The 15,995-nt window shown below is 35.0% G+C and overlaps 1 protein-coding gene across 1 annotated transcript in view; it reads right to left on the reverse strand.

Annotated features, from left to right (window-relative positions):
* Positions 1–15,995, reverse strand: part of LOC117111848 (cubilin-like) — a 79,627-nt gene that overhangs the window by 37,352 nt on the left and 26,280 nt on the right. The window contains exons 19-32 of the mRNA XM_033254857.1: positions 14,245–14,375; positions 13,201–13,387; positions 12,354–12,517; positions 11,152–11,333; positions 10,321–10,480; positions 9,548–9,729; positions 9,180–9,348; positions 7,869–8,050; positions 7,307–7,475; positions 5,554–5,735; positions 4,270–4,429; positions 3,729–3,842; positions 2,997–3,242; positions 1,966–2,098 (exon numbers count right to left, since the gene is read on the reverse strand). Of these exons, the coding sequence (XP_033110748.1) occupies positions 1,966–2,098; positions 2,997–3,242; positions 3,729–3,842; positions 4,270–4,429; positions 5,554–5,735; positions 7,307–7,475; positions 7,869–8,050; positions 9,180–9,348; positions 9,548–9,729; positions 10,321–10,480; positions 11,152–11,333; positions 12,354–12,517; positions 13,201–13,387; positions 14,245–14,375 (2,361 nt within the window). The remainder of the gene's footprint in view (positions 1–1,965; positions 2,099–2,996; positions 3,243–3,728; positions 3,843–4,269; positions 4,430–5,553; positions 5,736–7,306; positions 7,476–7,868; positions 8,051–9,179; positions 9,349–9,547; positions 9,730–10,320; positions 10,481–11,151; positions 11,334–12,353; positions 12,518–13,200; positions 13,388–14,244; positions 14,376–15,995) is intronic.

Raw genomic sequence — 15,995 nt, forward strand, 5'->3', positions numbered from 1 at the left:
TATGGTTGGGTCAAATTTGTGTGGTGGTTGAAAAATACAGGGGGAGTCTTTATGGCCCAAAATAGTGATTTCAGACTACATTGGTAATGTAATTCGACAGGCAAATTACAGTAACATTTTTAGCAAATTTCTTTGAATAAACATCGTAGGCATAGGGCCTAGCTACGTATACAGTATTTTCATTTTACAGTACGTAGTTTGGAATGATATTGGAAGTTGGGGTGCTGGCAGTGGCCTGCTATTAGGACTACAATTTATTTGAAAATATCTTGGATCCGATCGTCCACACCAGTTGGGCCCAATCGTCTATCACCCGAAGTTTTTATTACGATTATCAAGAACGTACACGATCTATGCTCTGGGCTAGGCTTAGCTTGCTGTCGTCACTCTGCTACGTATACTACACTACGACCGCATAACAAAGAAAGCGACCCACGTGGTGCATTCTTAAATATTACACACATTATTTAATTGTATTAGACAATAACACGATATCATTGATTAAACGATCTAACTAGGCCTACCCTTGCATCGCAGTAATACTGAACTAGGCCTAGCTCAGGCCTCATGTTTTTGTGGAAAGCTAGATAGTCGTTATGTACCCGACAGTCGGCTGCCTTTATATTTTCACCTGTTTTCAGTTTGCATTCAAAGGGTACATTGCTGCACAGCCAACTGTCGGGGATATAGTACCTTCATATGACTACTCATACGTATACAACAGAAAAAACGTCGCATGGACTAAGTGAAAAATGGAGATTTAAATGAAGAAACGATGTATTTCAGCAAGTATTAAAACATTTTAGTTTTATTTTAGGACTTCTTCAAAATACCTATGCCTACAGCAGATGATTTTTTTGCCGTAAAACCAAAATAGTTTCATCCATGCCGCCATTCCGGTCGGTTAGCGTGAGCCCTGACTGAACTCGGCAGAAACTTCACATCGATCTTCGCATCGCGATGTAAAACAAAATGTCGGAAAACTTTTCTTTGACGCATGCGCATTTGCATAAATGTCTACACATACACACTACACACAATAAAAAACATAGGAAATAGCAAGAGTGATTACAATAGTTCCTATTGCATTACATGCATAGGAACTAAAAAATCAACAAACAACAGCAGACCATATTTTTTTTTAATACTAATACTTTTGTTCCATATTCCTTTCGACTTTAATAATGTGATATTTTAAGACTTTTTATGTTTTAATATATGATGTTTTAAATGAAGTAGGCCTTCAGTATTTTAATATGGTGTTTTAATATAGTATTTTTAATTTTTTTTTCTTTGTATTTCATATGTATGCTAAGAAAAATACACTCAAAATATTTTCTGGAAGGACTAAATAAAGCTGAAATGAATGAATGTATGAAGCAATCTCAACATAGCTGTAACCACTAAAGGTACTGTATAGACTAGTCCAACGCATGCGACATGCCTAAATATATTTGGTTGTGATATGATCATGATCACATCACAACCAAATATGGGCAAATCATAACTATATATGGGCAATCAACAGTTTTTTGTCAAATAAAATTTGATAGTCTAGCTACTTCGCGATCCTTTTTCTGTTATTAAATATTCATTAGCATTTTTAATTTATTTTATTGTTATGTCCTTTTTATTATGTCTACTGTAATTTTTAAATGTTTTTTATATAATTGTATTCATGTTTGTAATACTGTATTTAAATGTTTATGTTATATTTGAATTATGTATATAGAAATATGATATTGTATGTGTTTCGTCGTTGTCGTAAGGAAAGCCCTTTGACAGTTGATTGATCTACTTTTGGGCAATCCTGCCACAGGGCAACTATATTTTTATACATTATGGCGCAATAAATGAAATGAAATTAAAAAAAAAAGGCTCAACATTAATATTTATGCTACATATTTTAATTTTATTGAATATCATAATTAAAACTGACTAAGAAGCATTGAAACTGGTACCTACCTGAAAGAAACCTGTACTCCTATACCATGGGAAGACTGAATTGTCCAAATGCATTCAGTACTAAGAGGATAGCTGTTAGGGTAACTTGGACTGTTGAAAGCACCTGAAAGTGCTGTGTAATCACCCCCACAAGCTAGTAGAAATGGAAAAAACACATGCTATGCACTTTTTTATACCTTACCCTATACTCCAAGCCAAAACACAATTATCTTGTGGAACATTACTCACAAACATTTTAAAGAATTATATACCTCATACATAGATTCTAGGCATCTGATTGTTAAAAAGCGGGCAATAGAAAGTACTATTCCACTGAAAAAGTACTATTCTACTGAAAAAAGTACTATTCCACTGAAAAAGTACTATTCCACTGAAAAAGTACTATTCCCCTAAAAAATAGTACTTTTTTGCCCCGTCAAGTGATGTGCAAACTCTAGGCCCCACTTAACATGACACTGACAGTAAATGGGACTGCTACCTCTACGATAAAAGAGACCGCACCACAGATCAGTGAGTAGACGATAAACTAATATGGAGGCTGGTTAGTTCGAGCTCCTGGATGAAGAAGGACTAGCCTAGGTCTAGGTCTTTGATCGCCTACTAGTAGGCCTCTAGTTAGCCTAGGCTAGGCAGTAAGTAGATTTTTAAGCCTCGTAAAATCTATGTATGAGGAATATAAAACAAATATTGACTGCTCTAGATTCGGGGAACAGTGAAATCTATTGCCCCGAAGTGATGTGGAGACCGCAACATATATTCAATCAATAATTTATGGCTCTTTCCCAAAATAGCAGATAGGTGCTTGTGCTGACTCCTTCAGAAGAGTTCACTTTTTTCCCCCAACTTTTCAGACTGAAAATCTTTAACAGTGAAACACAGTGATGCAGAATGGCAAAGAACATACCAAGTATTATGATTTAATGTGAAGATTTATGCGCATGTCCATTTATTGTGTTTGTAAAAATAAATTTCACTTTGAAGAGAAGATTATATATATATAGGTATATATATTGCATATTTATTATTTTTACCTGATGTTGAAGTAGTATAAACTGCTCTAAATCCAGTCTGCTGAGCTGATCCATCAGAGACAAACAACAGAGTCATAGCTGCACCGTTTGAAGTGATTGATGCCGGGACAGTGGTACCACAGTACGTGCCTACTTCTGGCGCATACTCATCATTACCATTTAGGACTTTCACACTGTCATGCATGCAGTTACCATCTGTACTTTCTTCAATGTCCATGTGAGTGAAAGTGAGTGTAATACGGTCTCCTACAAAATATAGTTTTCAAGTATGAATACCTTTTTTTATTGAAAAGTGTTTTTTTTTTTTTTCGTTTTTCAGCATATGCCAGCACCAGAAATTCTTTTTTCAACAACTCAGCCTTTCTTTAACAACAAACTTAGGAGATAAAGTTATTTATTTAGATTATGTATTTAGTGTTTCTTCTTTTAAGCTTTAATCATAATCTTGTATTTATAGTGCAATTTGTATTTTTTATATTTTGTATGTCTTTTCTTTATACAATACTTGTTATGCAACTGGAACAAAATTTTGTATGCATCATGTTATATACAACAATAAAGTTACTATGTATCTTGTATAATTTCTTTCAAAATCTCTGTTCATGTCAAATAAAAGTTCTCCCCCACCCCCTACACCCAACAAATGGGTTATCCCAAATCCACCTGCTACCCTTAAATTTATCCTATGGTCCACCCCTGGTAATTAATGGAAAGCATTTAATACCATTTTACCTGGATTTACAGATTCGATGACCCATGTACAGTTCTGATACGCATAGTAATCATTAGGATAATTTGAAGAAGTTACCACACCATCTTGGGCTGCATCACGGCGGCCCCCGCAGGCTATTGAAAGATAATTAAATATAGACAGTTGCAACTATTATATTTGTTTTATTTTAAATATGAATGAATGGGTGTATAGATGGATGAATGAATGAAAGGATGGGTGAATGAATGAATGAATGAATGAAATAAATGAAATGAATAAATGAAATGAATAAATGAAATGAATGAATGAATGAATGAAATGAATGAATGAAATGAATGAATGAAATGAATGAATGAAATAATGAAATGAATGAATGAATGAAATGAATGAATGAAATGAATGAATGAATGAATGAATGAATGAATGAATGAATGAATGAATGAATGCATGAATGAATGAATGAATGAATGAAATGAATGCATGACTGAATAAATGAATTGATGGTTGGATGGATGGATGGATAGATGAAAGGTCATTTAGTATCACGTGAAACTGTGTCACCTGTATCATAATTGGCATTGAATCCTGTGTTTGCTACGCTGCTGTCGCTAAGCATACGGATGAACATATAATTCGAAGTTGAATAATAAACATCAGTATCCAGATTAGATCCACAGAGATTCGCAATCATAACGGCATTATCATCTTGTCCATCAAATAACTAAAAGGAATCAACATAAAAGCAAAATACCTAAGCATCCTCAGACATAAGCTATATAAGGTAAGTCCAAAGTTGGCTATACACCCAAAATATAATCTCACCTTTATGTATTAGCCCACTTGGGAGTAAAGACAACATTTGAATAAGCCCAACTTCATCAAATATAATCCCACATTCAGATATAAGCCCACGTTAAAGTACAGTTTGCCCTCCAATGCAAGACCACAAGTGGGACCTGAAATATTTAAAGTGGTCTTGTAGTTTATAGAGCAGCTTAGCTCAGTCGCTAAACTGGTGGTAGCCACTGTGTGTGCGCCGAGTCGTAGAGATCTACTGTTCACCGATTCAATTCCATTTGCTGCTCAAAAGCACACCATCTTTCGGATGATGAGCTGTTGTCCCCGTGTGCAATATGGCCCATGTGCACGTTAAAAGGAAACTAGAATGATGATTTTTTATTTCTAGAGGGGATTTTTGATGTGGCAGTAGTAATAGAATCAATTTTTTAAATAATTTTTTATGAAGTTATAGGCCATTACGATTTTGCCCCATCAGCAGCATGAGGTCAGCACCACTATACAATTTTCGGTTACAGTACTTTACTCTGACCTCACACTGCTATAGGGGTAAAATCATAATAACTATATAAAAAATTGCCAAAAAAAAAAAATTTACAGTTGATTCTATTACTAATGACATATCAAAAATCCCCCCTAGAAAAAAATATCTTTCTAGTTCCCTTTTAAAGAACGCAGTACACACTTCAGAAAAGAGTAGGGGATTGTCTCCTGGTGTACAGCCCAATCACCACCAGAAGGACCCCACTGGAAACAAATAATCGGGCTTAGTGCATTCCTTGGTGTGATTCATATACATTTCCACCTCCAGGTATTATAAGCTGAAGTATAAGACCACATGTGAATATAAATTCATCTTTTTGCTATAAACCCATTCATAATTTAGTGAAGGACATCTCACACAGAGACTATGGTCTATATTTGCATCCAGAAAAATGCGGAGCAGCGTGTAAGGCGCTGAGCTGTCAATCAGAGGGTCTTGGTTGTAAAGGGCATAAAAAGCCAACATATACTAAAGCAAGCAAAATATTGGCACATGGAAAATACCTTCAGATAATCATACTGGCAGTTATCTGCACTTTCAATGTCAAACGCGAGGAAAGTGAGCTTAACACGGTGGTCATCTGCTACGGTGATTAGCCAGGTACATTCGTAATTATGTGGGTAGGGTTGTGGATAGTTTTTGGACTCAATGTGGCCGTTTGATGCAGTCTGATTTCCGCCACAGCCTGGAAAATTAAGCATTTCAGTTCATGTATTCATTTGTTTTAAAGATCTGTCAACCAATTGTGACCCAAGCTCACAAACAGGCTGTAAACTCGCACTGCACTGTATTGAGAAACAAGCCTTAATACCCAGAATAGGGCATAGAACGTGCATTTTGTGTGAATTGGGTTTTTGTGTAATAAATAAAGTATAACTATTAATCTTAATATTCCTGAAGTTTGAGTTTAAAATTCCAACTCTAAGAGGTAAAATTTAGCCATTTTCGGATGGGAGCTAATGAAAAATGAATAGAAACCTGCCGAAAATAAAAGCATTTTTCTCAAAACTTGATTTAAGAAAGTTGATAAGATGACAATTATTCAAACGGTCATAACTTTACTTCCAGACACCCGATTGAGTTCATTTAACTGTCATTTTAAAGTAAATGATATGTTGTATGTCATTATAACAAAAACACATTTTGGCCTGAGGACGAGTTTACAGCCTATTTGTGAGCTTGGGTCACAATTGACAATTTTTTGGTATCTTCCCATATGGGAATGATGATGTAATATCTATCTATATGTGGGCAAATCACATGAGTTTGTCACATTTAAAAACCCAATATATGTGGAATTATCACATATATCAGATTTTAAAGCCATACACTAGTGTAAGAAATTAGTAAAGGATTTTTTTCTGAACTACATGATCTACGGCCTGATAATAAATCTAATATTAAGCAATATTTTTTCAAGCTTTGCCATAAGAAAGGGCTCTCCCTGGGGTCTAGTACTTAAAATTGGGTTAATCTGTCTGGTGAGACCCAACCTGTGGCAGAAGCACACCTTCAATTGTGATGTTGGCCTGTAAAACAAAAAAAGTCTGCATAATGCATTCATAAATACTAATCCCACAGGTATTCAATTCTGCTTTATCATAAAAATTGCAATGCATTTTGAAACTTACAATAAATAAAGAAATACTAAAACTAGAATTCTAAACAAAGAAAAACAAATATTTTATATTAATTAAGTAATGTAAATTAAATATCTGTGGTATTTTGCTGACTCATTCATTTATTCATTCATACTGACATAGCAGTTCTTTACATAGATATAAACTGATACACAAAATTCACACAATTAAACAAATAACAAGAAACAAAGAACCACATAACAGCACACAAAAATATCAAATAATTTACATATTAAATTGATCAGATTAAAGGTAAAAAAGTATAAACAATAATAATTGCTTTTCTACATAAAAAATACTTATTTTAAAATTGATTAAAAAAAAAGGGAATAGGTCCCAAAGTTTTCAGCTGCAAGAATATGGCAAGTCTGAAGCCAGGCACCCACTGGGATGACGGTTGCAAGACTGTTGGCCGACAAATCTGATTCCACTCCCTGTGAGCGTCAGACAACGCCGTCAGCTAATTGTTGTAGGCAGTCTGAATTGACCATCATTAAAAAGGACCGTGCGCATCGTAACGTTGTGTTCTTCATAGAATTATGTCGGCCAACGACCGTCGGACGCAGTGTGTGCCCTTCTTAATAATGACAAGTCTATTAAAACAGAAGAATCTTACCATTAGGATTAGCCAAAAAGCTTGAATTAAAGCCACGACCATTAACACTATTATCTGTTAGGAACCTCACATACATCTCATTACTGGTGGTTGTCACTACAATTGGCTTGTCTTGCGAATGACACAAATTTGTCAGAGGATTCAGACTGTCGTCTATGCCAGAATACACCTATTGGAAGAGAGCAATTACATTACACAGTGAGGAAAAGGAACATCAAAAATCGATTATAATAAAGCTTGGCGAAACCATGGTAAACAACTCTGTGGAAGTTTTAGATTTTTAGACATCATGGTTAATTATAAGGAAATTTGGAAAGGCAAGTTGAACTGAATTTATGTATTCAGAACACAAAGGTAAAGTTCACCGAATACCAGCAACGCCTGAATCCAGATCTCGGCGAGGTAGAAGGGAGGGCATTTATCTAATGAAGTATTCAAGAAAGACTGGTATTTACATAGGTATTTGTAATGTTTGGTCTTCAGGTGGGAGAATAACACTGACATACTGGTCAATCCAGGTAGGTATTCACAAAATAAAATATTCCATAATTATTCCACTTACTTTCAAGCTATCGTATTGACATCCAGCAGATGATTCCAAATCGAAATCATTTATAGTTAAAGTGATAGAGCTTCCAATTTCACTAGTGACAATCCAAATACACTCTACTGCATGCGGGTACCCTACAGGATACCCAGGACTGGTGATAATGCCGCTGTTACTATTTATTACACCGCCACATCCTAAAAAACAACAAAGAATTGCAACCGTAAAACCTCGAATTGAAGCCCAGTGGGCTTAATCCCGAGATGAAGCCCATCTCGAATTTAAGCCCCCTCTTTAGTTTGCAAAATCAGCTTCGAAAAGAAGCCCATCTCGAAAAGAAGCATGGGCTTCTTTTCAAGATAGCACAGGCTTCTTTTCGAGATAGTACAGTACATAAACTGTACATGAATTTCAGAAAAACAAAAAAAAATTTTAAAAAATTTGTATCATTGAGTGATTTAATGCCAGTTAAATACATTCCATGTTACAGGTTGATGTGACAGTGGCCTTATGTGTTGTTTTCTAATACAAATTCACAAAATTTACAGCATTCATTTTGAAAAGAAGCCCATCTTTACTTTACTTTGCAAAAGTAGCCTCGAAAAGAAGCGCATCTCAAAAAGAAGCCCATCTGGAAGCTTCAATTCGAGGTTTTACGGTATATACATAAAGCCAAATAAAAAAATTTAAAAAAAATTATTTTCTCGTCCCCTCGCGCATCCATTTTCTCTGCCTCATCACATTTACACAAATTTTTTTTATTTCCTTTTATTTTACGAAATGTTAAAAAATCTGTCTAACTCATATCTGTAAAATTCCTCTCTCGATCTTTCGTGGTTTGGGATGCATATGGTATGAATTATGTCTAGTGCTTCTTTTATTTGCTTTCAATGTGTCTAGATCTATTAATCAATTAGCAGTATAGAAGAGGCAGTAGAGTATATTGGCCCTAACGGCGGCTCATACAAAAAAAATCTATTAATCAATCAGCCAAAATAAGGGGTTTTTTTTTCTGCAGGTAGGTTGAGCCCATTGCAGAAAAAAGCTAAATTTATTAATCAATGTACTTGGGTACTCCTAGAGCTCCTCATCAGAGCTAAAAAAGTGCCCTCAATCTCTTTTTTTCAAAATATTAGGACGAGAAACTACTTTTTTTTTACTTGGCCTAACCCAGATCCTTGGTTTAATTTTCATCGTTACAAACACCTTTTTCAAGCAGTCACTGGCAGCAAAGAACGCATAACAGTGCTCTTGAGATGCAAGTGTGTAGGGTGCTATACAAAAACAAAATTATTTTTATTAGTCAAGAAAGAATTCTAGTCTTACCATCAACTGCATACACTGCTCGGAAACCAAATTCTGCAACTGAGTTATCACTTACGAAGTGGATCAAGAGAGTTGAACCGGTGCTTTGCAGACTGTATCCTTCTGGTAAAAACAGCTGTCCACAAATCGTAATGAGTACTGGTGCGTTCTCATCTTCACCATCATGAACCTTGAGAAAACACACCAAAATTTAAGTAATAGTAATGGGTGACCAATACCTACTGTTACTTGTATTTTTCTTTTTCTTCAGCGCTACGATCATGATGTAGTAGTGCTATATATATACACAGTATGTATGTATCAAGTTTACTTCTCCGACGCACACCTCTAAAAAAAATATGTGCCTTGCTGTCTATAATTATACTAACCTCAATATAATCATAACCACATGTATTATGATCTTCGAGATGGAAGTTGGTGAATGTAAGGTTGATTTTGCTCCCTTGGCTGGCCCGAATCGTCCAGGTACAGTCAGAGTTATGTGGGTAGGGGTTTGGATAGTTAGGGCTCTCAATGATCCCATTTCTTTCTTCTAGAACTGTATTACAGTCTGTGGAGGAAAATTCGTATTTAGTCATATCAGAGAGTGAATTTTGCCAGCTGCACACATGGGAACATCCAGCTTTCTATATAGCCACACACTCAAAACTTTCTTTGTTCCCTGTGGCTTGAAGCACCTACTTCATTATATAGCACTTGCTTATGTACCATATTCTTACATACAAGATTTAAAATAACAAATTACGTTAAAAAAACGTGTAACAAATACAAACAATTTTAAATCATATTCGTCTATGTGCGGATCATCCGTAACACAGATTTGTAACATGCAAATTTACTACTGAAATGAAGTTCTTAGTATGATGAATGAATGCAATTTCAAATGCTGGGAAATAAGGTTTTAAAAGCCCATAAAATGGTATTATTTGGAAGATTAGCCCTAGATCTGTCATTTTTTAGCTAGCTAGATAAATAAAAAGTAGCAAAAAGTAGGAAGGTAGTCTTATATGCCTGACATACAAAAATCATCCAAAATCTTCTCAAACTCGGTGGTCATCTTACATGCGAGAATATACAGTGAATATACAGTATCTATAAACAAAGATGTTGGTATTAATTAGAATGAAAACATCCATCTTACTAGCAGAATAAGAAGCTTGGAAACCACCTCCACTGACTGAGAAGTCCGTCCTGAACTTTACTCTCATCTGGTTACCAGATGAAGATAGTGGTAACAATGGGTGATTACTACCACAAAATGTTCCAAGTTCATTATCTGCTTCTGAGGCACCATCATATACCTGCAAAATAAAACAAACAGTTTTTGGTTAAAATTTTAAAACTGCAATTGACTTAATTGTGTCAAATCTGGGAGAAAACTTTAAAAATTAAACTATAATATTTAACAATATATTCATTGTTACATAATAGCATGATGAATGGAACTTAATGTCGAAGGCCTATTGTGCTTCCCGGGTTAACTGTGATTATCCAAAACAACTGCGCATTGTTTCATAAAAAATTTTAAAAAAATATTACAATACTAATTAAAAATAAATGACAGTAAATAATACTATTAAATTACTGGTAATCATTAAAATTAATTTAAAAATAGAAAAAATATAAATTTAGACAGATTCAAATCTGCTAATTAAACAAATAAGAAGGCAGGATAGGCAATACTATTAGCAAAGATAATAAATAGCAGAAGACAGAGCAGTTCACGATATATACGTCCGGTTGAAATGCCTTGTGGGAGAACAGAGAGCATTTTTACCCCTCTCGCGCCGCTTAGGTTCGTTTGTTTCCTGCACTTTCTCCACTTAGTCAAATGGTCATATTTTACACCGCTCGCGGGAGGGTGGATGTTCCATCGATTGTTTATGCAAATACGCAAAAGAACTAATTCTTCTGCTATTTAAGTTCTTTGCTATTAGTTAAAAAAAACATATATTGGTTATCAATATCTTACCTTGACATAATCATATACGCATGATGAGTGGAACTCAATATCAAAGTTCATAAATATCAGGCTTATTGAGCTTCCCTGGTTCACTGTGATTAACCAAAAACACTCTGCATTGTGTCCATATGAATATGGATAATTTGGCGATGAAAAAGATCCAGTTGGTGTTGTCATCTCACCTCCACAACCTGTCATAAAGAAGTTCATATGTTATGGCTCCTCAACCAACCAACCAACCAACAAAACAACCAACCAACCAACCAACCAACCAACAAAACAAACAACCAACCAATCAATCAATCAATCAATCAATATCAATCAATCAACAGGTATCCATGATAAAATACAGTGCTCGATGGTGCAATGACATTTCTCAAAGTGCCCATGATGAAATTATTCAAACAAAATTAATCATCAACAACAACAACAACAACAACAACAACAACAATACTAATCTATTAACATTTCACCTTTATATCAGTGTATAAGCACATATCCACATGTATACATGTGGATGGTGGCAGTTTGGCGCAGCGGGAACGGTTTGGATTCCCAACTAGAGTTCGGGGATTCAATCCCTCGCTGTGCATTTCACTTGTGTCCTTGAACAAGGCACTTTATCTACATCGCTTCTCTCCACCCAGGAGTATAAAAGGGTACCTGGTGGGGTTGCCTGCTCCTGCACTAATTTGCAACTCTTAAAGCATGTTGACCCAATGACCAGGGAAAAAGAACTGCTCTTTATAACCTCAAGGAAGAGGCGCATTATAAATGACTGTACCAGTACCAGTAACCAGATGTTGCTGAGTGTATGTGCACATTTTTGCTTGGTGGTTAAGCTGGCTGTCTTAAGTTCAAACTCAGCCAAGGATTGTTCAGGGGCGGATCAAACCGGGAAAAGGACACGTTCCCCCATTTTGCCACTACATTCTTTTTAATTCAATGAATACATATGCAATGTAAATGATATGAATGCAATGTAAAGAATAGAACACAAATACAGGATGTTTCAATAGGGCCTCCAAGCCCATCGTTAAGCCACTGCTGCTAGTGCATCTCACTTATATATTCTGATAATTTGGTGTGTCCCCTCCCGTTTGAAGCATTAACAACAATAATAAGTTTATATAACGCATATTGCAAAAAAAAGCTGTCTCTATGCACCGTTACTATTATCCCCCCTCCCCCAACATCTCTATGACTGATACCTGTAGCTGTTCCATCCCATTCCACACGGAATCCAGGTGCTGTCTGGGAGTAGTCGGATTGGAATTTTAGGTACATGCGGTTACTATGAGATGTTATCACTGAAGGGTTGATACTAGATCCACAGAAGGTCCCTATCAGAGGTGATGTTGGATAGCCACCATTTCTGAATTAGAAAAAAAAAATTTAAATTTAATACAAATACTTCTTTGAGCTACAAACACACAGAAAAAGAAAGTATATTACATTTTCTGATTTGAATATTGCTACTGGTGTAGTTTTTAGGATTATTTTTTTTACCAAGTAGCAAATCCCTTATATGTGCTGGCGTTGCCCCCATTGCAGTGCACAGTAGTAGTAGTCCAGCATAATGACGCTGTAGTAGGTCGGGAGTGTGCATTTCCGTTTCCTTTCGTGTTCACTGTTTTAAAAATTTTTTTAAAGGCTTGTTTGTTTTCTTTGTGTTTTCGTTTCATTTTTTTAATTTAAAAAAATAATTATTCATATATGAATACTTTCATTGCCTTGACATGAATATACTGAGGAAGGCATTCTACAAATATTCTACCATTATCATTACTATATTATTGTTCAACCTCCCATCGGCAAATACTGCCTGACTTAACTGTTCAGTGTGAGATATATGCTTTAAAAAAATCCACCAAAGTTGATCTGAACAGAAAAACACTGATCGTTCAAAAGTTACGTAAAGTAAAAGCTCTATAAGGCAGAGTAAAGGGTCATGTCAAGAGTCAAATATCACAAGGTCAGTTTATTTGCAAAAACGTCACTATGTGATCTCATGCAAATCTTTGAACTTTACTATTTTCTAATGATACAGAATCTTACCTAATCTCGAGATAGTCATAGTTACAGTCAGAATGCCACTCAATATTGAATGATGTAAAGTTTAATCGAATCTGTTTGCCCTCATCCACCGTGATGGTCCATGTGCACTCCCTGTTGTGAGGATAAGAATTAGGAAATCCTGGCGAGGTAATTACACCGGTGTCTGTGTAGTACTGTCTACCACAAGCTGTTCAATTACAAAATAACAAAATTATTTCAAATGGTTTACTTTAAATAGTAAAATTTAGCTTATTTGTTAAAAAATACATGTTTTTTTTACTAAGAAAATAGCTGTTTCATTATTATTTAATCTGACATGATTTATCTGGCAATACGTATGTCCTGGTGAAGGTGTACTCTATTTTGTGTGTTTCAATGGACAACCAAGTCATTTATTTTTTTTTATATCTTGGCATAATATGCTTACTTTTACCATCAATATTGATGAGAGGAGGTCACAATATTTACTTAATTTATAAGCCATCAAATACTCACAACTAGGGCTGAAACATAACCACTTCACAACCTGTTAACAGTGCAAGTGGAGGGAACTAAGCATGGCCAGCAGAGAATGGTCAGTGTGTGGTTGGAACCATTGACAAGGTGCACAACCTGAATGGAAACTGCTGCGCTAAACCGCCGTACCTTTGCCCAGTGAAATAATGCTGAACAAAGCACCCGTGATCAGTGTGTTATGATGCTCATTTGACAGTGAGAAGTCACAGGCAATTTTATTTTTTAAACACATTTTTATCAATAAAAATACTGAAAACACTAATATGATGCCTTAATTGATATATATTTTACAGATGCATTATAAGTACAATGTATTATATGTAAGTGTGCTATTTATTTAAATGAGGTCACAGTTTGATGGAAATTGAAATTTTATGAATACTAGTGGGATGACCCCCACAAAAGATTAAAAACAATTGAGATAATTTAGCATTCAATGGCCAGTTAATTATAGCATGACAATCCAAAGTTTGATTACAATATGAGCACATGTTGTTGAATTGACATATTCCATCTTTATAAACTTACCAGTTGTAGCATCAAGTGCTACATATGAAGCAGTGAAGCCTTCTCGTGCAACGCTAGAGTCTGTGTGGAATATAACAGTGATCAAATTGCCGTAACTGGTATATGCTGGTGGAGGTGTGGTGCCACAGAATCTATACAGAACGAGAAACAGTGTAGCACAAATTATTATAATAATTATAATTATTACCATATTATAGTTCACTGCTTCCGCATGAAATAACATCATAATGCACTTCCTCACTACAAGATATCAGCTAATCACTAACAATTGTATGGAAACGTGTTAGCAGTGATCACATACACTACCAATATTATTACCAAACATAGGCCTAAAAAACATAAAAACTCTAGCCCAAGATGGATTTTTTTTGTGTTTTTAAGTAGTCCTTAGTAGGTAATTTCCTCATTTACATATGTTACACAGGCAAAAATAGAGATATATCTACTAACATCTACTATTATAAGTCAATCATGACATGATCATTGTAACTCTATTTTACTATCCCAAACCATGTACCAATTTGTTGTTAGTGCAGAGTTTGCTTGATCTTCAGGTATGTATTGCACACTGCGTCGAAAATATTCTAAGTTAGCATTTATACCTAGCACAATGCCATCTGTGGAGAGAGGGCAAAAATTTGCCCAATCCTCAATGTGAACGAGTGGTAATTCATCAATATGACATTTTTTTTGACGAAAATCTATCAGAATATTATTAGTACTGTTGTAGTGTTACTGCCAGCACGTACTGTAGTAACAATCCTCATATACACACAGCTCCTGTAAATGTACGCGCAGAGCTGCACTGATCATACCACTATAATAACTGATGACTGCTACAACAGTTTAAATAAATATGTTTACAATTCTACCATTAAAAGACGGCGGTTGACTCATAAGACACCTGTACTTATCTATTCAGTACTTAAAATAATTATACTTCAGTTCAGATTAATGCATTCTAAAAATTCCTTAAGGGATTTTTTTTCATTCATTAGTATAACTGTCATATAATTTCAACTAGTGCATGATACTCAACTATACTGATTATTATTAAAAAATTTTGCTATATATGTCAATTACAACATGCAGAGGTTGGTTGCAAGGTAGGAAATAGCGTTGACTGTGTTTTATAAGTCATTAACCTTAAAGCATATTATCAGGACTGACTAAAAACTCACACTCTGAGTAACAGAGCTATTCTATATTAATACAACATGCATTTTTTCATACTGTACCATAATGGAATTTCTATTAGTCAAGAGCAAAATAGATTTATATTCACAACATATAATTTCTCTAAATCTACAAATTTTGCTAGGCAAGTAATTTGTTTGCAAGAATTAGTGCATGAAATCAAAATTAAATAAAAGAAACAAACAAATTAGAATAAACAAATTAGAATACAACAAAGCTAGTGCTGTATACCAAATGTACAAAGTTAAAGTACCAGATAACAAGCTAGGGTACCAAATATAAAGTATACCAATGGTACATAGCTAGAATACCAGATAACAAGCTAGATTACCAGATATAAAAAGTATACCAATGGTACAAAGCTAGAGTACAAATACCAAGCTAGGACACCGGATATAAGTACAGGTGTATACCAAGGATACATACAGTGTAGCTATACCAAATACCAGCCTAGAATACCAGATATAAGTATACCATGGATACGAAGCTAGGATACCCGAAAGTATACCATGGGTACATAGAATGCCAGATACCAAGCTTAGGATACCAGAAAG

Source organism: Anneissia japonica, unplaced genomic scaffold (assembly GCF_011630105.1).
Source record: "Anneissia japonica isolate Jap-2015-1 unplaced genomic scaffold, ASM1163010v1 scaffold1203_len951721_cov167, whole genome shotgun sequence".
NCBI classification, from domain to species: Eukaryota; Metazoa; Echinodermata; class Crinoidea; order Comatulida; family Comatulidae; genus Anneissia; species Anneissia japonica.